This window comes from Labeo rohita, chromosome 10 (assembly GCF_022985175.1).
Source record: "Labeo rohita strain BAU-BD-2019 chromosome 10, IGBB_LRoh.1.0, whole genome shotgun sequence".
Taxonomy (NCBI): domain Eukaryota; kingdom Metazoa; phylum Chordata; class Actinopteri; order Cypriniformes; family Cyprinidae; genus Labeo; species Labeo rohita.
Genome location: NC_066878.1, coordinates 24,224,005 through 24,245,532, shown reverse-complemented (window position 1 = coordinate 24,245,532; position 21,528 = coordinate 24,224,005). Strand labels below are relative to the sequence as shown.

At 36.6% G+C, this 21,528-nt stretch overlaps 3 protein-coding genes across 3 annotated transcripts; 1 reads left to right on the top strand and 2 right to left on the bottom strand.

Annotated features, from left to right (window-relative positions):
- Positions 1-559: 559 nt before the first annotated feature.
- hint1 (histidine triad nucleotide binding protein 1) lies at positions 560-2,519 on the bottom strand. Its single transcript, XM_051120940.1, has 3 exons — positions 2,366-2,519; positions 1,820-1,924; positions 560-862 (listed from the first exon to the last, which is right to left on the bottom strand). Exons 1-3 carry the CDS (start codon positions 2,474-2,476, stop codon positions 698-700), a joined length of 381 nt encoding a protein of 126 aa, XP_050976897.1. The 5' UTR covers positions 2,477-2,519; the 3' UTR covers positions 560-697.
- Positions 2,520-3,502: 983 nt separating this feature from the next.
- ubxn8 (UBX domain protein 8) lies at positions 3,503-8,516 on the top strand. The gene is made up of 8 exons (XM_051120939.1): positions 3,503-3,616; positions 4,132-4,257; positions 4,349-4,422; positions 4,550-4,672; positions 5,170-5,301; positions 7,644-7,685; positions 7,831-7,905; positions 7,989-8,516. The coding sequence occupies exons 1-8, from the start codon at positions 3,541-3,543 to the stop codon at positions 8,157-8,159; spliced, it is 819 nt and encodes a 272-aa protein (XP_050976896.1). The 5' UTR covers positions 3,503-3,540; the 3' UTR covers positions 8,160-8,516.
- Positions 8,517-10,609: 2,093 nt separating this feature from the next.
- On the bottom strand, positions 10,610-21,071 carry ppp2cb (protein phosphatase 2, catalytic subunit, beta isozyme). The gene is made up of 7 exons (XM_051120935.1): positions 20,645-21,071; positions 16,673-16,882; positions 16,421-16,594; positions 16,168-16,257; positions 13,878-14,039; positions 13,657-13,775; positions 10,610-11,368 (listed from the first exon to the last, which is right to left on the bottom strand). Exons 1-7 carry the CDS (start codon positions 20,744-20,746, stop codon positions 11,296-11,298), a joined length of 930 nt encoding a protein of 309 aa, XP_050976892.1. The 5' UTR covers positions 20,747-21,071; the 3' UTR covers positions 10,610-11,295.
- Positions 21,072-21,528: the final 457 nt, after the last annotated feature.

The window sequence follows — 21,528 nt, the reverse complement described above, 5'->3', positions numbered from 1 at the left end:
TAAGCACGCTAAGGCAACAGTCGAGCGCTTAGCAATCACGCTTAGCAAGTTGTTCCAGGCCAGTCTCAGCTAACTGATTTTACCCACATGAGCCAAATGAGAGCACTGTAATGCAAAACCAATTTCATTTATTTCAATGTGTAGATGATGCTGAGTAATGAATCACAGTTGTATCATGGCTGTCAGCATTCCTGTTATTTACATTACATTAATTGTACAAACGTTTGATCGGTATTCATTATACAAGTTGTTGAGCAAATGGATCTTAAATGCATGCACTATAAAGATGACACTATTTTAGAAGATTCATACATCTTAGTTTGAACCCTGTTGTTTTGAGCTCAGAGGCTCATATTGATCATTGGGGGGAAAAGTTCAACACAACATTTATTTGTACGTCAGCTGCAGTCGCACACATTTTAAAACCCCTTTTTGATTCTCAAGGTTACAAGTGCAGGAAATACAAAACCTAGGATGACTTTCAAAAGTCAGCCCAGGAAACACAACCACAAACACCTGAAATATCTGTGGAAGAGTGAAATAATGATCCCACACAACATCATTTAATGGTTTTTATTGATGTCCTCAGACAGAACTTCTTTACAGTTGTTTTATTGATGAACTCTGACTTGACATGTAACAATTAACTTCAGTTATGGCAAACAATACAGATACAGTGATATCCTTAGACAAGCAGTTAGCCAGGAGGCCATCCCAACTGACGACCACCCAGAACGTGGATGTGAATGTGGTAAACAGATTGACCCCCGTCAGGACCCTCATTGACCACCAGTCGATATCCTCTGGGCAATCCCACCTGTTCGGCACACTTCTTAGCAACGATCATCAGATGTCCAAGCAGCTGTGCCAATACAAACAATCATAATACATAATACAAAAAAAAAAAAAAACAGACATTACAGACAGACAGACATTAACTATGTCTAGTTTAAAAAAAGTGGCTCAATTATAACGCTGACAGTTACAAACCTAACAGTAATCCTCATTTAAATTATGAAATTTGATTTTTGATGACAACCTTTCAACTGTGTTTAATAAATGAATTATGGTGAAGATCTACACTACCCACAATATATATATATATATATATATATATATATATATATATATATATATTTTTTTTTTTTTTTTTTTTTTTTTTTTTTTTAACTCCTAAGAGACATCTAGTGGTTAGAGCTGCTAAATGCATGGGCACAGGTTAACCTATTTAACCTATTCCTGTTTGCTACAGATACACACTGGTGCTTCCTAACATGTAGCCCTGCAAATGCAGGCTTTCTAAATACTAAAATCCATGAAAATATATCTCTGGATGAGGAATTCTGTCTGTTCTATATGATAAGATAAACCTACAATCAGTTTGAACACTTACTTGTACCTTGACTTCAGCTGAATAATAACACAAATGTCCTCCATAGAGCTCTATTTTAAAGCTACTTTACAGCAGGATTTTCAATTTTTCAGATATTTGATGTTGTTTGCAAATAATTGTGTATATTAGAATTATAATTTTGTATAACTTTTCCTGTTTATTACTGTTAGGCTGCTTTGAAACTATCTGTATAAAGACCTTTTTTTAAATTAAGGTGAACTGACTTAATGTTGTATGTTGACTGATTTGATTCAGAACTGTTTATTAAAGAATTTTTAAGTGTTAATGAAGAAAACAAGGAAAATACTATAGACACAAAGCCACAAATACGTAAATACTATGGTAATTCATGTGCACTAGATTCATTTGGGGGTCTGAAGTTGTAACTTTAAACCCACTGCGTTACAGTATCAGCTTAATACTGACCTCTTTATCAGCGTCCTCTGCTTTAGAGATCTGAGTGATGGCCTTTCTGGGGACCACCAAGAAGTGAGTGGGAGCCTGAGGGGCCACATCATGGAAGGCAATACACTAATACACAGACAGAAAGTAAGTTGAACAACGTGTTCTACATGTTCAACTAGGTGTATGAAATATAAATATTTAAGAGTTAATGTGAAAGTAGTAAAACTGCGTTGTTTGAAACCATTCGCATCATTTTGCCTGAGATCTTCATTAATATATGTGCAATCGGAGAGAAATGTGCCAGTTCACGTTCAAGTGCAGAACACGTGAACTAACGTTAGCACTTGAAAGATGGCACATTTCCAAATCTCCTCGATTTCAACTCAACTCAACTGCAGAACTCGAATTGAATTTGCAACTGAACTGCAAATGCATTTATAATAGTGATCATACAGTTTAACTATTCGAGTCTGAAGCGCATTTTAATGCTGCAACAAACGCAGAATCAACCGTATTTGCATGTCAGCGCTGACTGCAGCACAGCTGTACAAGCAGCAGAGATCGCACCTGATCATCTTCATAAATTATGTTGGCAGGAATCTCTTTACGGATGATTTTGCCGAATATCGTGTCTCCTCCCGACTGCGCGCTCTGGGCGCGGGACACCTCATCCGCCATGATCACGGAGCTCCGGGTCTGCAGCTGTCAATCACACGCATACACACACATATACATACACAGGCTCAACGCTTATTGGCTGAGACCAGCACAAAACGACAACGATTGGACAGTGTTCCACTGACGATCGGGCACATGATTGGGCAGCTAAAAGTAACTCTTTTTATAATAAAAGCCTCAAGCGGCATTTTCTGAATTTAATCTAATATGCATTTTGTTCTAGAATGCTTTGTCATTGCTGTGGTAGTTCCATATACATAATAATAAAGCTTAATGAAACTAAATTACATTGATCGTGCAGTCATAAAATTTTTATTTATTGTATGATGCATTCATAAAATAACAAAATTAATGAATCTTTCAGTTGAATTAGGCTCAATACAAACCTAAGAACTTCACAATAAAATAATAATAAAGTAAGGTCTATAGTAAATTACTTGAATAAAACTGTTATATTGACAGGGTACAAAAACTTATAAATCATACAGAATTTTTACACAGACTTTATACATATTATATATATATATATATATATATATATATATATATATATATATAGATAGATAGATAGATATATACTTTTTTTTTTTTTTGGAGAAAGTATAATGCAGAAAATTTCCTGTGACGGATAGGTTTAGGTGTAGGGTTGGGGTTGGTGTAGTGCGATAGGAAATATCGGTATAAAAACCATTACACCTGTGGAGAGTCCCTACAAGGAGAGCTGACCACAGTGTGCGATTGTGTGTGTGTGTGTGTGTGTGTGTGTGTATGCGTTTCTCGTCAGGAAAATGAGGTCTCTGCTGAAGTGTGCGATTTCAAACTTTATAATGGGTATTTATAAATCAATCCAATAAAATGATGCCACCCCGAAACGCAGCTGTCACTGTGACGTGAGCAAATCCGGTAACGTGTTCGAAAACGCCCTGCGTTTTGGCCTCCCTTACAGATAACTGTTTTGCAAAGACCTACTAGGTTTTTTTTTTTTTTTTTTCTTTCTTTCTCCGTCGGTTGACTTTTATTTTGAAACCGGTTACTTCCGTGTTGTTATTTGTGTTACTGCTGACATGTCTAACAGATATGTTGTGTGCTGTCTTTTACTGGCAGGGTTTTGCTTCATTTCATGGAAACACTCGTTAATTGGTAACACATTATCATGATTATTATTCTGGCAAAAATGAGAAATCAGAAATGAGAGAAAATCGAGAGTTTTGTTATGCTGTCACTCACTTTTATTAGAGCAAGAAAAAAGTATTTCCTTTTTTTTTATTACATCATCGTATTAACGACTTTCATAATTGAATGTTTAAGAAATTCATGTTTAAAATGTATTGTCTTAAACATAACCCAAAATGTGTTTAAATGCAACCGATTAAATATAATTAATTTTGTAATTTATATATCAACTTGTAACAATTTTTGATGTGTAAAATGTATTGAATTCGTAAGGGAGCCGTTTAAATGGTGTTTTACTATTTATCAAATGATGGTTTGTTTTTTATCTAAAATTTCCTAAGCGAAATTAGATATTGTTCTTATTTTGAGATCATTGCTATAAATCTTGAAAATCAGTTTGTGCAATTGTAAAGTCATAAAGTGAGCCAGGGTTGCTAAGATTGAAGATGACAGGTGTTTTATGAGTGTGATGTGTGTTAAAGGTGTCAAAGATGTTCTGAGGTTGGCTGGACGCGGATTCATATTCCTGGGAATCTGCACATGGCTGATTTACATGTTTCCGAGGTTGAAATCTTTCTTCTGTCCAGTGTATCAAGAGCTCCCAGACAGTGCGTATATTCAAATGACAATCTGATGTTTGTGTACTTGTGTATTTTCTGTAAATAGCTTATTTTTATAATTGAAGTTAATGTTTTCCAGGCCCCCTGCAAGAGGCCAATACACAGAAACAAGAGCAAGTTAGAAGAATTCAACAACATCAGCACAATGACAAGGTACACATTGTGAGACACCTGTCTGCTTTTAAAAGTGAATAAATATTAGATGTTCCACTGTAGATGAATATATGTTTTGAATATAATATATACTGACCATAAATATGTGGTTTCTCACATTATGAAGACATCCGACTATGCTGAAAGTGTGTTAAAGCCAAGACAGAACTTGTTACTCCAGCAGAAAATGGAACGATACCATCGTATGACAGGAGAGACCTGGAAACTCAGTCAAGGTTTTCCTGTTGGGGTGAGCAAACTCATTATCACATACCACATACACAGTACATAATATGTGTTCTTCTGTTTTTGTTTTGTTTTTTTTTACTACTAAAAAGATAAAAAGATTAAAGTAATGTTAATTGACAAACTATAGTGTATTAGAAACAAAGATAAACATTTTAGATACAGTGAGTAATAGAAAAGGCCTCTGATGTAAAACCTGTGCCTAATGGCTGTGCGATTAATTCCAGTGTGGCAACTCCTAACAGAAGCAGCTGAAGGAGAAAGCGACATTTGAAATTGTTATTAAAAAGTTAATACTGCAAAATACTGCAGAAGCAAATAATTAATAGTGGCTTAATACAAATAGAGCATTCCTACACATATGAGATTGGTAAGTGAAAACTTTTACCTGATACACTGCTCCTCTAAGTGTTTGTGTATTAAGTCTGTAGTGACTGACACATCAGCCAGAGCAACATACAATATTACTGATTGCACGTTTAATTCAATGATATGGTTCAGGGAGAAGAGGATCAGATGTGTCATGATGCTGATGTAGACAAGAACCCTAATGAAGGAGCCAGGAGGAGACGGAAGCTTCTACAGACTGTTACTCAAGATCCTGTCCAACAGGAAGTGCCAAAGCAGAAGAAGGTGAAAAAAAAGTTTTTTTCCTTGGAAAAGTATTCTAAGGAAGCCCTTAATTATAGACGCACTGCTGTGATTAGAATTATTGGTCCCCTTTGGTAAATATGAGCAGTGAGGGCTGTGAAAATTCTACATTATTTGTGATCTTTCATTCAAAAAAATTCCTCTCACATGAAAATCACATGCTAAATTAATGTTTTCCCCAATACATGTTGACCAGCAATTATTAGCACCCCTAGAAATTATCTTTAAAATATCTCTGAAGTACAGTGCCCAGCATAAATGAGTACACCCCCTCTAAAACTTAACAAATTCAGCAATTACTCTTTACTTACATGACAGGTTAGGGTTCTTTGGAGATATAATGTTACAACAAGCCTGCTTGATCAATTACCAAAGAAGAATGTCCAAATTACTTAGCAAAATAAGATTTGCTTATTGAAATAATATGTGGTGTGGCAAAAAACGAGTACACCATCCTGAAAGTTACTACATAAAACAAACAATACACAAAAATGTGTATAGGTTCAAGGCTATTTTCAGTCAACAGGTAAGTATATTGAACCAAAACCAAGACAAATAATTTCCTGACAGTTAAAGGCATTTTATAGCCCACTGAATCATACACAGACTTAATGCTGGCAACAATGAAACCACTTGGGAGAAAACTGCCAGGTGACTTATTTCTTAGCATAAAAGAGGACAGTGGTACAAGAGGAATACCAAATTATTGTTTTAAGTGTGAAAATATAGCAGAAGTAACACCGACATTCAAAAACAATGGACTTGTGGCAAGATTCCTGAAGTTTTCACTTTAAGTTTTCATTTAGTGATGAGTGAATTTTTGCTAGAAAAAGGGACAGAGAAATACCATGCAAGTGTCTCAGAGCCAGCAAAAGCTATGAAAACAGTGACACTTTATCTCACAGAGTACGACACAGCCTGCAGAAGTGACATGCATGGTTGTTGTCACTACTAGAATTACCTACTGTAGCCAAAGCACAATAAACTCATTTAACCTCTTCTAAGGCCCATATTTACAAAATATAGACTTCTGGGAATCAGGTCAATCATTTGGGATCCAGAAGCATCCAAAATGTTCTGCTGTTGCTAGAGGAGGAGTACAGTGAGAAGTGCCTGGTTCCCACAGTGGCGTTCAGTGGTAGTAAAGCTCTTCTATAGGGATGTATGATACAAAAAATTGAAACAGAAGATGCTACCCTCTCCTCATTCGCTGCATTGTTGGGCAGATTTTTCAGCATGACAATGAAGATATTCATTCATTCATTCTGAAAATCCTTCAGTGGACGTCTTTGACCCAATCTTAACGCTCTTGATCAGCTGTGGGGGATTCTGTAGAGACGAGCTGAGCAACGCTCCCCATTAAAGACCAGGGCATTTAAGGAGGTCGTTCTCCAGGAGTTAAACAGGACAGATGTGGAAATTTGTCATGAACTTGTACACTCAGTGCCAAGAAGGGTCAGAGCAGTGTACTTAAAGTTCTGGAGGACATGCTAAGTACTAAAATATTATACATTTGCTGAATTAAATCTACAGTGTACACATTTCTGCAATCCCTCATTTAAATAAAATTGTCTAATTTATCTTTCAGAAAACACTGGCATATATTTTGTTGTTTTTATTAAGTATATGTTTACTACATTTCAGTTTTGCCATCTTTCCATGAATTATATTAGTGATCATTCAGAAAATACATCTTTTATATTTATTCAGAGGCGGTGTACTCATTTATGCTGTGCACTGTATATTCCCATCCATATTTACATGTTAGCACACCAGGGTAAATAGGAACATAAAATCCATCATTTCTGTTTCACAGGACTATAAATACGAAGTAATACAAAGGCCAAATTCCCTTCATCATCCATTGCAAACAGTAAAACCAAAGAATATGGTTCTGATGTGCAGCAAAAGATTGTTGAGCTTCACAAGTTAGAAAGTAAGATAAGAGCTAAAGCATTTTAAAAAATCCCCTTTTCCACCATCAGGGCAAAAATTAGGAAATTCCACTCAACTAGAGACGTTACAAATCTGCTTGAAAGAGGATATATGTCTATATTTTCTTGTTGCATGGTGAGGAGAATAGTTTGAGTGGCCATAGACTCCAAGGATCACAGCTGTAGAATTGCAGAATTAGTTGAGTCTTGGGGTTAAAAAAAACGTTAAAAAAATATATCAAAATTACTGGAACTTCAAATGGAACCTGGATCTATAGTCAAATAATAATAATTCTGACCACATCTTTAAATTTAGGTAGCACTTTCAGAAATGTACCCCTGGTTTATGGTCCTGTGTTGGAAGAAATGCTTTTTTCCCTCCTTTTTAAGGTCATAGTGTTGCCTGACGAGCCGTCAGCGGACACTGAGGGGGTGAGTGAACTACAGTAACACCTCCTACATCTTGTCCACAGAAATAAAAACAAGAAGCAGACCATGACCCAATAATAACTGGTACTTTCTACTGTGAAGGCATGTCTTTTAATAGTTACATCTCTGCTGTGTGATTCACTGACAGGTTGTAAAAATAGCTCTAAGATGTCCAAGCGGAAGAACGATCTACAGGAGATTCCTCAAAACCTGGAATTCGCTGGTGAGTCTGTCCTGATTACTGTGCTCTCTGGTTTGAGTAGAGAATATTAAAACATAATATTCATGTCTTTTTATTATTATTAGCTCCTTAGTGACTGGATGATGAAGACAGGATACCATCCTGCTCTCTATACGCTGTGTACATCCTACCCCAGGAAAGTGCTGGTCATTGCTGCAGACATGAGCCTGGAGGAGGCTGGCATTCACGCCAACACAGTGCTGAATGTGGAGGAAAACGAGCAGTCCATTACCTAAGAGCACTTCTATTTTTTGAAAAGCTTTTATGGACTGGATGGAGCTAGTTATGGATATCAATAACAGTGCTGTAATATCATGCACCAGTTGACAGGACTTCTTTCTTTACTTGTGCCATAATTGGGATAATTATACTTGAGAATCATCTTGTCCAGATACAATGTTTTTGTTTTTAATTAAATAGGCATATACAACAAATGCTACCATGCTGTGTAAAGGATTAATTTTATTTAAGATAATTTAGCTGTCCATTACATTGTTGATATGCTAAAAAGTTTAAAGTCACTATGATTTTGAGGTGTATTAAATTGATTCCTGAATCCTTATATTCTATATATAAATAAATATATTCTGCAAGAGTTCTGCGAAAGTATTAAGTAGCACAAGAAGTAGCATCAACTTGATTTCTGCTTTTTCTTAACAGAAATAAAATTATATTTTAAAACAATTAAACAGAAAACATAGTAATAATTGTTTGTACAAATAGCTGTTTCTTTAAATAAATGTAGCATTGGTGAGCAAAAGAGACTTTTTCAAAAACAAAACAAAACAAAAAACCTTACTGACCCCAAAATATTTTTTTTTAATGAATTTTAAATTCATAAAAAATGCCCCTGGTCTCAGTGTGAATGATGAATCATCTCACGTTATGTTATTCTAAAAAAACATGTTTTTCATTGATATGTTTGATATATATTTGATAAAAGCATCCCCATTGGGATGTGTGATATTCTGGGCAGTGACCTTCAACCTCCACATCCTGTGAAGAAATGCTTATTGACAGAGAGTGCACTGGTGATCCAGGAGAGTGGATCCCCCACAATCCACTGCAAACTTACATTCAGCTCTAACTTCAGGCTTAATATCTGGAGAAAGCTAACCATTTGCTTTGACACAAAAGAAACTGGATAAATATTCTGAATACTAATCCACAGTCTGACTTGTGTTACAGCCTGGAATCAAACCACACCATCTTGGTTCGTCTGGCCAAAGGACAACCCCCACCCCATCCCCCATTTACAGCAGAATTGAATTTTGTCTGCAACATTGAAACATTTTCTTGTTTAACACTGTAAAGCTGCTATGAGACAATCTGTACTGTATGAAGCGCTATATAACTAATATAGGTGACTGACATCATGCATCAATGATGTTACTTGTCTGGAACAGAACCCCAAAATACCCCCCCAAACCAAGGAGTCACTCACTGATGAAATACTTAGCTACAAAGTAATGATTTTCTCAGAATACATATAAATTCAGGACAGTCTTTGAAGGAAGAAGCTCCTTGAACCCAAAATTGTAGTTACAGCATGTATCAGCAGAGCAGGACTTTATGATCCAGTTGATTCTTAATGGAAAATACAAAAATAAATGCAGTTCAACTCTCTACATTATTTGTGGCTGCTGATATATCCTCTTTCACAATTTTATCAGTATTGTTTCAATATGGATAACATCCATTAAAGGAGAAGTTCACTTCCAAAACAAAGATTCACATATAATGGACTCACCCCCTTGTCATCCAAGATGTTCATGTCTTTCTTTCTTCAATCGTAAAGAAATTACGTTTTTTGAGGAAAACATTTGAGCAATTCTCCATATAATGGACTGATATGGTGCCTCGATTTTGAACTTCCAAAATGCAGTTTAAATGCGGCTTCACATGATTCCAAATACGGTTGTAAATGATCCCAGCTGAGGAAGAAGGGTCTTATCTAGTGAAACGATCAGTTATTTTAATAAAAATAATACAATTTATATACTTTAATGTCAACCACTCATCTTGTCTTATTCTGCCTGAACTGTTTTTTCCTGTTCATGACAATTAGTGTATGTCGAAAGACTCCCATCTCATGTTCTCCCTCAACTTCAAAATCACCATATATCGCTTTAACTTTTTTGTTAAGGGTGTTTGGTCTTTTCATGTTCACTTTGCAAAGACTGGGTCGGTACTTCTGCAGCGATGTAGGATGATTTTGAAATGATTTTTGAAGTTGAGGGAGAAAATACGATTGGAGTTTTTCGACATACCCTAACTGTCTTGAGCCAGAATATACATATAATATATAGTTCAGGCAGAGTAAGACAAGATGAGCGTTTGACATTAAAAAGTATTTGAATTGTATTTTTTTAATGAAAATAACCAATCATTTCGCTAGATAAGACCCTTCTTCCTCGGCTGGGATCGTGTACAACCGCATTTGGGATCGTTTGAAGCCACATTTAAACTGCATTTTGGAAGTTCAAAATCGGGGCACCATATCAGTCCATTATATGGAGAAAAATGCTGAAATGTTTTCTTCAAAAAACAACTTCTTTACGACTGAAGAAAGAAAAGCAGTAACATCTTGGATGACAAGGGGGTGAGTACATTATATGCGAATCTTTGTTTTGGAAGTAGACTTCTCCTTTAATTATGAATTTCAAATAAATGCACAACTAGTGTGTAATTTGGAGTAGCTTGCGATTAAAAGTAGTTTATTAGTTCAAATACACCAAAGAAGAGGCTATCACTTATTGACAAATACACAGAAGACTGGTAACACAAAAGAAAATAAAATGGTAAGATTAGACAAAGAGGGACAGTCAGAGAAAGTCCATATACACTTGTGTGTACACTCCCAAAATGGAAGAGGCACGTCCTTCGGTTTCAACATTCCTTCCCAATAGGATTTTTTTTGTTTGTTTTTTGTTTTGGTGAAGATACAGGAAAAGATGTCAGCTTGTGCACTTGTATAAAATGTTACCGTTTTTCACATGCCTGGCATTGCCAACTTAAAGGACTTTTTTTTTTTTTAATCCAGTGATACTGTGAGAGAGAAAGCTAGTCACTTACATTTGTTTCTTAGAGTAATTTACAATTGAAGAACGAAGGGAACATCTCTATTCATTGTATACAGCAGGCAATTTGCACTATAGGCTAAAACGAGACACTTTGTAGCAGTACTGAGACAGAGCGATCGGATTTGGGCATTAAATGCTTGTATGGCACATTTTGGTCCGTGTTAGTGTTGTTGTGTCAGAACATTTCCCCCACTTTATATACACATTGGATGAACAGATGTATACACGTTCAGATTTGTCATCATTTTCTGCCTGCTTCAGAGCTCTTTCGTGGCAGGCCAGTGCTCGCTTATAGGAAGTAGTCGGGGGTGCGGCGGGTGACGTGAGGTTCTCCGCGTCGAGGGGCTGGATCAAATTGAAGGCTGGGGAAGACAGAAAAGAAAGCAACTTAAATATTAGTTCACTGTTTGTTCAAAATGAACTTCATGAATGTCACATTTCACTCCAAAAGCTCAAAAAGAAAGAAAATATATTTTGTAGTAGGCATGACAATGAAAATTTCAGGACTAATAGCACAATTTACCCCACAGTTCTCATTGCGGTCATGTGTCTTTTTTTTTTTCCATTCCCACTTCTTTCATTCTAAGTTTTATTATTACAACAGTCATTTATCCCCTCTTCTATCCAGATTTAATATGCGGTAAGATGTATAGGTTGATTTGAGCGCTCAACGCTGGTACTATGAAATCATTACTCTATTTGAATATTCTAACACAGCAACATTACATCAACCAGTGACACGAACATGGGGCAGTTATATTATATTTGTTTATATATAGAAATTTATAAGGTACTTTAATACCTTCTTACACACGGCAGATTGTTGGCAATTACATACTTCACTTTAAAGTGGAAGTGAAACAGTCAAGTTTACATTTAGTAAAATGATTTCCACTTTAATTAAAAATACATAAAACAAACATGATTAATGTAACCTATTTTGGAGCAAGTCGCCACCATCTTGCAGTACCACACTCACTGGCCAGTGAGGTAATCTAAGCATATTTACTTATTGATTGCAGGCTTGTTTAGAAATGGGGGACATTTGAGCCGATACGGCGAGCAGTAATACCGTGTAAACTTATAATAATAACTTTAAATAATGTAAACTTGACTGACTGCTTCACTTCCACTTTAAAATTAAAGACTGTTTGCACTGCAGCAATAATAATCTTGCTGTAAAATATTTTGGGGTTAACAGTCATAATACTAAAGTAGTCCCAAAAAGACTGTTATAGTCTTAGAAATGGGCTTCATTTTCATTCTTGAAGTAAAACACCTAAAATATAATTCATACATGTTGTTAAAGGCTCATGAAACCTCAGACTACTTTTTCTGAGATTTTTATCAGAGGTGTTATGATAGATGACAATGTTAGCATCCTTTAATTTTAATTAGCCGCTTTTCCACTATCGGGCCGAACGGTTCTTAGAACGGTCAGGTACGGTTCCAGTTGTGTTTCCACCTGAGCCTGGTACGGCACGGCACGGCACGGCACGATTACAAACCGTTCTCGGCCTGGAATTCTTGGCACGGTTGTCTAACCGTGCTGATAGAATGTGTGTGCTAAGCGAAAGCGCTCTATTTGATCAAACAGCCAAGTAAACAGCTGTTACACTGCGTTCATAGCTCATGCATTAATACGGTCAATAAATGTTTTTTTTTTTCACCTTCTGTGTCCGTCTACACTGGCATGCATAACCCCTTTAGCATTTGTTGGTAACATTATACCTGTCGTCACCTTGTTTATTTTATTTTTTGTGCCAAGAGTTGTGTCCTTTTTTTTTGTTATTTAACGAAGTAGTCCCAAAAACAGAAATATCTGATCATCATCCATATCACTGTTTATATTACAATTGTTACCAAGGCAACGACTGACACATTTGTGTTTACATTCCAAAGAGAATTCCAAGAAGAGATTCCATTTTATCAGAACCACAGTGGAAAACAAAACCATATTCGTGCTGACTGGCATGGAATGGAACAGTTAGGCCCGATAGTGGAAAAGCGGCTATTGTTGGAGACAACTGGTTAATTTTGAGCTTTTTGCGTTATTTTCATCTTCCGGGTTTAAAATTTACATTGTGTTGACGTCACAGTTTGTGACGTGGCAACGGACTATAGTACTTCGATGACGCGCTGGTGTCTCATAAATATTCATTAGGCTGCGTATTCTTATCCTATAAGATGCAGCTTCGCCTAATTATTCACGATAACGTGTCTGCTCATGCCAGACGCTTCAGACTGTGAGATTGCATATATTAACTGAGAGAAATGTTCATGGATCAAAGGAGAGTGTTTGTTTTTGTTTGCTTTGTAAGTTCGACACAAACACGATTCATTCATATAGTGAGTGTAATAGCTTTGTTTTTGTTTTTTTACAACCCCTTGATGCAATCCATCAAAAGGATTGTAAATGCCGCAAATGGCTGTGCATTTATTTGTTTTCTTAACTCAAAGCGAGTTAAATGAAACTGTCTGAACCCGATGCTGACTCTCTCCCCTCTTTCCCCTCCACTCCACAGCACACCACGCCCACTTTTGCAGCATTTTTTAAAACTGTGGTGAGAGTTAACCAGTGCTGAAACAGGGGGTTTCATGACCCTTTAAAAGTCACTCTTTATAAGCACGTATTTGAAAGATAACTTACAACGAGTATTTAAGAGTATCGTCCAGTTCCATAATGGCTGCCTGGTTGCCACAGCGATAGCAGTAGTTTGGTGCACTGAAGATAGTGACAACGTTCCTATCATGACACCAGTTGTATCCCTGGAGAGGGGAAAAAAAAAAAAAAAAAAAGTTGTTTTATTTGATATGATTATCATCTTCATCCCTCTTAAGGGTTGTGAAGAGTTGAATTGTGGATCTCACCTCCATGACCAGCTGATGAGCGCGAGACACCAGCGTGAGGCCATTAGCGTGGTTGAAGGTCTCAGAAATGTCCTGTCCAAATGTGTAACCAGCTCCACGTGGAGAGATTCCCCAACCACCACGATCATCAGGGTCTGACCACAGCAGATCACACATGGGTCCCTGAAACACACACAGAGTTGTGCAGCTATTCTCCATAAACCAGCCAAATATATATTTATATTCATTATTATATTTTTATATCTTAAACACTTAAATTACTCAACATTTACAAGCTGTTATCTTGGTTACTTAATCTAAGGAGCTAACGACAGTTAAAGAGACAGAGTTCAGCTTTAAACTTATGAATCTGATCTTGATAAGAGCAAATGAAAGCCCAACAACGTACTGCAGGTCACAGTGAACAAGCGTGAAAACATACATTCTGCCTCAGCAGTGGTGTCTGCATCTGTATGCACTGCTCATGCCATAACTGAGTAACATAGCACTCTAACTGACCTGACACACACTTTACTTGAGAACTTAAGTAATTATATGTGTTACATATTACATGTGTCCCATACTCTAACATCAGAACTAGCAATGCTATTCATTAAACAATAATTTAGTGTATTTTGTTCACAAAATGGTTTGCTCACAAATCAGTCTGATTTGATTTAACTGAGTTGGATTAGCTCAGAAACAAAGAGTTTTGAGCAGTTTCTCAGTCAGCAAAGCAGTTATCAGAACACAGAGAGCAAATAGGGGCTGGTGTACATTTGAAGAGTTCAGATGCAAAACCAGCTAAAAGCCATCTTGGTCAAAAATGAGATAATGATACTGAGTGAAAGCTCCTGATACATCGTATACATCCATCAAATACTTTTACTTCAGACTCACTAAATTCCAGCCTCAGCCCAATCAGAAGTACCAGTACTTACATAGAAATCTATACAAAGTAGCCAGAAAGAAACGCTAATTTTAAAGAAATACATCAGATGGATTTAGAGGCTTTTGCATCTGAACTCTTTATTTATAGAGACAAGCATAAACACTTGTTTAGTCAATGTTAGTGATGCACTGGTTAACCAGCCATAAATTGGAAGGTTTTTTTTTTTTTTTTGATCTGTGTCCTGGACTTGTACACAAACAACATTACAATGATTTTTCAGTATGTCATTTGTGTGGAAATATTACAAAGTCTGTAAACAGCCGTTAACAGAGGCCAGAAATGCTGATGATGGACACAAAGAGGAGAAAGTACTGCAGCAAGCAGAGCAAACCCACTGTTCACGATGCACTAACACATTGGAAGCAAATCCTAAATACTAAATTAAGGTTGGGGATTAGGGTTAGGGTTTCGAAATTATACAATAAAATTACAAATCAAATACTGCACATGCTACATGTCTGTATCATCGTTTTGAACTGTAATTAAAATGTAGTGGTTGCCCTCTATTTTTTAAACGGCTACAGAGTTCAGCCTGTAATAGAACAAGTTCATGTATTCATATTTTCATTTATTTTTGCCTCTTGCTTAAAAAAATAAATATATACATAATTAACAATCGAAATTGGTCATAAAAATTCAACACATGTTTATCACTAGTCAATGTTATTAAAGAGCCATTCACACTAAACATGTTGTTTTCACCCAAGCGGTTTCCCAATGTTTTTCCATGCAAACATGCACTAGATGGGTGTCGTTGACCACTACATTGTGTCGAATCAAACATTTGTGTGTTGGTTTTGCATCCCCTCCCCTCAGACGAAATCTTGCAGACCTCCCCTGCCTCAAAACAGCAGAAAACCTTTCTGGAAAGACTTCATCAGAATTAGTAAAGTGCGTCTGATCTCTACAATGGGTCAGATCAGATCAGATACATCAATCTAGGGCTGGACGATTTGGGAAAACATTAAACTGACTCCAGCTGAATAACCCCGCTACGGTCTTCAGTAGAGCTTCTTATAGCTTAATTGAACTTGTTTCATAATACATGAACTTTACACAGCTACTGAAGTGAACCAACACTAACGTGACTAGAGCTGAATAATGACACTATTGTCTTGTTAGAGCTGCTTTACAGCAGAATTTGGATTTGCCTCATTTAAGTATTCTGTTACTTTTCTTGTTTAATTCTGTGAAGCTGCTTTGAAACATTCTGTACTGTAAAAAAATAAAAATAAAAAAAATCCAGGCTTGCCGAGCTTGTTTGTACAGTTGCCCAATTTGGCCAAAATTTTGTAATTATATATAAACATGGCACTAGGCACTTCCAGTAGTGTGGATGCGATCTCTAACAGTACTGACCTCGTGTGGCACTTCCTGCAGACGATCCAGCGCACGAATGTGATCCAGCGTGTCTATGGATGGAGAGAGTCCACCATGCAGACAGAAGATCTAACACACAGAGAGTCATGTGAGTTATATGAGCCATCAGCACCTGTCAGAGGATTCTAAGGCTGGATCTATTGATGATAATCTGATATATTTTTGTTAAGTTAAAACTGTTCTGTTATTACTCTTAAATCATGCATTTCCCAAAAGAGGATGGACTGCTCACCTGCCCATCCACCAGAGCTGTGAGGGGTAGGTAGTCAAAGAGGTCTGTGAAATATTTCCAGACGTTTGCGTTGCCATATTTCCTCAAACACTCGTCATAGAAACCGTACACCTGTGTGATCTGTCTGCTCTCATGATTTCCCCGCAATATCGTAATGCGTTCTGGATAGCGAACCTACAAATGAAGTAGACAAATGAAGTCAAGATTTCTAAAATGTCTGCAAGAACATTGTAGTAAATTTACTAAACATACCTTTAGTGCAACAAGAAGTGTGACTGTTTCCACTGAGTAATATCCTCTGTCTACATAGTCGCCCATAAACAGGTAGTTAGTGTCAGGTGACTTCCCTCCAATTCTGAAGAGCTCCATTAGGTCATGAAACTGGCCGTGCACATCTCCACATACTGTGACGGGGCAGCGCACCTCCTGCACATTGGACTCTTTAGTGAGAATCTCTTTAGCCTGCGGGTGTAAGAACAGAAGAGTGTATCATGCACAGGTGAATGTTGTAAAAGCAAAAAAACATCTGACAAGAAAGTTTTGAAATGCCAATCAGGGCGGTGTTTCCCAAAACCATTGTTAGTAGGGATGTCACAATTCTCAATATAATATCAAACCATTCGGTACAACATCCACAGTTCAATATGTGCTTGTGAATTGCGTTTTTTTCAGTTTAAATAATTTCCTCGTTTTTTTTATCTTGGAATTTGCTGTATGTGTGCCTGTGATTTCACGTGCTGAAATGAGGAAACGCTTCCCCGCTTATATTTGAAAAAGCAACACATGCGGAGCATCTTCCATTCTAATGACATGCAATGATAAGCCTTTCTAAACCTGCTGTCCAACAAAAGAGTTACAAAAACAAAAGTTCTAAAAAACAAACAAACATAACTTGTTTTTAATTCATAACATCAGTCGAGTGAAATAACTTCATTATGTGATCTGATGTGGATTCTTATCACAGAATGAGGCAGACAGTAAATTCTATACTCATATTCTATGTATGTTGATTAGCAATGGCTTATGAAAATATACGAGATGGCTTGAAGATCACAGATAAAACGTATATTATTGCAGACGAGTGTTTTTTGTCCTTACATTTCATCATTCAAAACGTTTAACGTTATTTCTTGTTCTTATTCAGTTACAGCAATAGCGATGCCTTTAAAAAAAAAAAACCCAAAAAATATCAGAACTGAACCGAAAACCATGGTTAAAAACCGAGGTACGTATTAAACCGTGGACTAACTGTATTGTTGCATCCCTATCTATGGTTGCAAGTTCCATCATTACTAACATAGTTCAAAAGCTCTGTTTTTCCCTCAACCACATTCGCAAACTAATTTGGTTGCAACTACAACCTTTGAGCTAAGGTTAGATGCAGAGTTTCATGTTAGTATAACCTGCTGAGAAAGATGCAACCCCATACTGCTCAGATGCTATGTTCATTACAGCAGTATCTCTGAGAAATTACAATGTGGAGAAAGCTGCTGACTGCATACATAGCCTACAGGAGTCAACTTTACGCCGATTACATACTGCACGTCAACGTAATGAAACAACAGACAGCTGTTCATTTTATTTTGGTGTAAATGAGCTTCAATAATCTGACATTAATGGCAATCTTTAATAGAATAATTAAACGTTTTTACTCCACAAGAATTCACTAACAGTCAAATATTGTTTAACCAATGTTGTTCAAACAACATAGGTGTGAGCAAATTTGGGAAACAGTCGTGACTACCTAGCCAGTTTCTGCAACAACGCATTGTACATTCTGAGTTGTTTTTTAAGAAGCTACACACATCCTGCCTTGTTCCACACAACTGAAACAGCAAGTTTGCTGTAGACCGTTTTCACACTAAACACACTCAAGGGTGTTGTAGAAGAGAGGCATGCTGTTACTTTACTAAAGAGAGATCACAAACACCACCCAAACTTTCATCAGAAAGGCTAATAATATGGGCCACTAAAGCTAGAACATGCTGAAAATGCTCAGGACAACAGACCTTTGTCACATTTCCAGTTCTGTCATAGTGGAAGTCTTCATTGTTGGGTAAGATCCGAGACCAGTGAATGGGAGAGTACCATAAATATATTTTTTTGCATTCCCATTTGCTCAAATAACAAAAAAAATTCCACGATAGTGTTTTCACAAGTTTCAATCAAAGAAAAAAATTGAGAGAGACTGATATTATCAGTCAGAAGAGAAAATTTATCGTCCCTCCCATAACAGCGGCATTAGAAACACCCTCGCATTAGCGTTAACTAGTTTTTTGTAACTTGACAACAAGGTGATATAATACAAAGTATAGCGTTATAAATGTACATAAATTAAAAAAAAGAAAAAAAAAAAAGTTCTAAATATTATAAACTTAAGGATATATGATGATGTTGACCTTTGAAATGTGTCATCACAGTCTTGTAAAAAGGGTCCACAGAGGCAGGTTTTAACTCACAAAATATCAAAAGAAACCAGAGTGCTTATCTGATAGACATGCATGTCTGTGCACTCTGTATCGCTGTGAAATCAAATCAATATCTGCTGAGAGAACAACCCCCATCACTATGGAGACTGTATGAGTGTGTTTCCATGGAGACATGTGGTCCCATTTCTATTTTGCACAGTACGGAACACTGTTTTACTTCTACCCTTTTTAACACGGTGCATGACTGTGTGCAGGAATACATTGATTTAGGTAAGCAGATATTAGGAATGGCCATTGTGGTCATGCAGTCTACTTGAGTACTCAATATTTTCAGAGTTGGCGGGCTATTTTTAAAGTTTTGCTCCACATGTATACTTGTTAGAAAGACACCTTTGGCTACTGCATAACATATCCATAAAAAGTACAAAAACAACATGAACAAAAAAGCAAAACTCAAAAGGCATCATATTTACATACATGGAGACTTTTTGGCTAACTCAAAGAGTGTCTCTGCTCTTTCTGAAGAGATATATGGGTAACATTCCAATGTCATCATGGCAAGTTAAGAGAAACACCTCTTTGTGTTTCTATATTAAGCAATATTGCACAGTGTTAGTGTGATATTGCTCTATATAAGTTTAAAGCACAAAAAAAAAAAAAATACTAAGCAAGAGACTGTCAAGTAAGCAGAGTGATGAGCGCTCAACACAGCTTCATCATATTAAAACAAATGGTTATTTTTTTGAATGGCTAAATTCTGTTGTGGCAGGATTAGATCCAGCAGAATAATGGGATGTAATGAATTTGCAATTTAATGATTGTGAATATTTTTATTACGCAAATAACTGTTTAGTAAAAGCATAAGGCTTTCAACGCCACACTACAGACTAGTTACTTGCTGTGTCGTGCCTGAAATGAAAACCCATCTTCACCTCTGACACAGTAAACCACTCCTGATAAAGCCTTCCTACACTTCATTTTATCCAAAGAGAAATGTTGTAATAAGTGCATTAATTTTATCAGAACTACAGGAATTCATCCTTATTTTGACTGCAAGATTGCCCTTTCACTTCTTGAATTTATTAATTAAGACATTGTTTACCCTTCAGTTATATAAAATTACTAACTTGGTAAATCTTTGGATGTTTTCAAGTGCTCTGTTGAAGATTTGAGTCTATATCTACGGAGTCATGATGATATCAGGTGTGATGTCACCTAGTGAGGTAAGATCTGTGTCATTTGTAAACAACTTGTGGTAGTGACTGTTTTAAAGTAAACAGAGTGAATTTGCTGGAGGTTATTATTTAACCAGACAAGCAGTCAGTTTCAAGTCTACAGATCATAAATAAAACAATATAACAAATGACAGATACTCTCAAATTATGTACAAATAAACACTGCCAACTCCAACCTATCTATACAGATTGTCAATAAAGACAGAGAATACTAACACACTGACGGGTGTTAATTCAGTCCAATGAGGCTATAATAAATATTGCACAAAATAAATGTTTTATGTACTGCGAACTTTATTTTGTTAAAATTAATTTAAAAAACATATCTAGCTACAATATACCTTAATACAACATTAAACAATAATAATGCTCCTCATTTGCGAAATCTCATTCATGATGTCAAAAGAATCGTGGTGTTTTAAAATACCCTAATAATGCATGCATTTTATTTTCTCACAGAGTGTACACTTGGCATGATTTTAAGTTTAACAATATCGTTTATATTTATTAAATAACAAACATGGACTAATAAAGTATTATATGTGAGACGTTTTCTTTACCTTCTCGCAGAGTGTTCTCACTTGGTTCTCGGTCAGTTGTTTGCACTCATTCAGCTGTTCGACCCATTGGTCTAATTCTTTCGTGAACGCTTTATCATCCATCACCGGCGCGATTCTGCGGTAATCCTCACAGATTCTTCGGTAATTAAACGAGCAGTTAGTGCGCCGTTTAATGTAACACTGCCACACTGACGCGCTGCGCTGGGCCGACGCGAAACACAGCCACCAAACACCGCTGTTAAACTCGGATATCAGCTCATTAAACACGAAATGCCGTGTCACGGGTGTCTTTTAGCTAGACTGGGTGGTGAGTGATAGATGTCTTTTGACGGTATCCGCGTTCTGTCGTTGATGAATTTTCCGTTGACTGGTCGCGCTTCCGACCTTCCTCATAAACGCGCTGTGTAATGGCCGCTGCTCTCGCCGCCCGTGACGTCATCAGAAAGGCATGCATCTAAACGCTCTGAGCGAGGTGCTGCCCCCTGTGGCCTGGAAGACCATTAACAACTCACGAATAACAGAAAACAGATTTTAAAATGCTCAAATGCCACTTACCTTTTAATTTTTGAATGCAGGTCATTCTGTTAGCGGTACACTTTTAATCAGTTATCCTATAATCTGCACATGCAGTGTACAACCAGTAACCATCATAAACATCTCTGCATCTAATGCATAATATTTAGCTAAGTTTCCCTGTATATGTATAATGTGCAAATAAATTGGCCTGGAACTGTCAAACATAAATAGCAGACAAATAACCTAACCTACAGTAGGCTACATATTCTGGTTACTTACATTACTCATGTGAAATTGTTCATTTTACAGTTATTTGTGATAATGCACAACTTGTGTGTTCTGTTGCTTTAATATAATAATAATTAAAA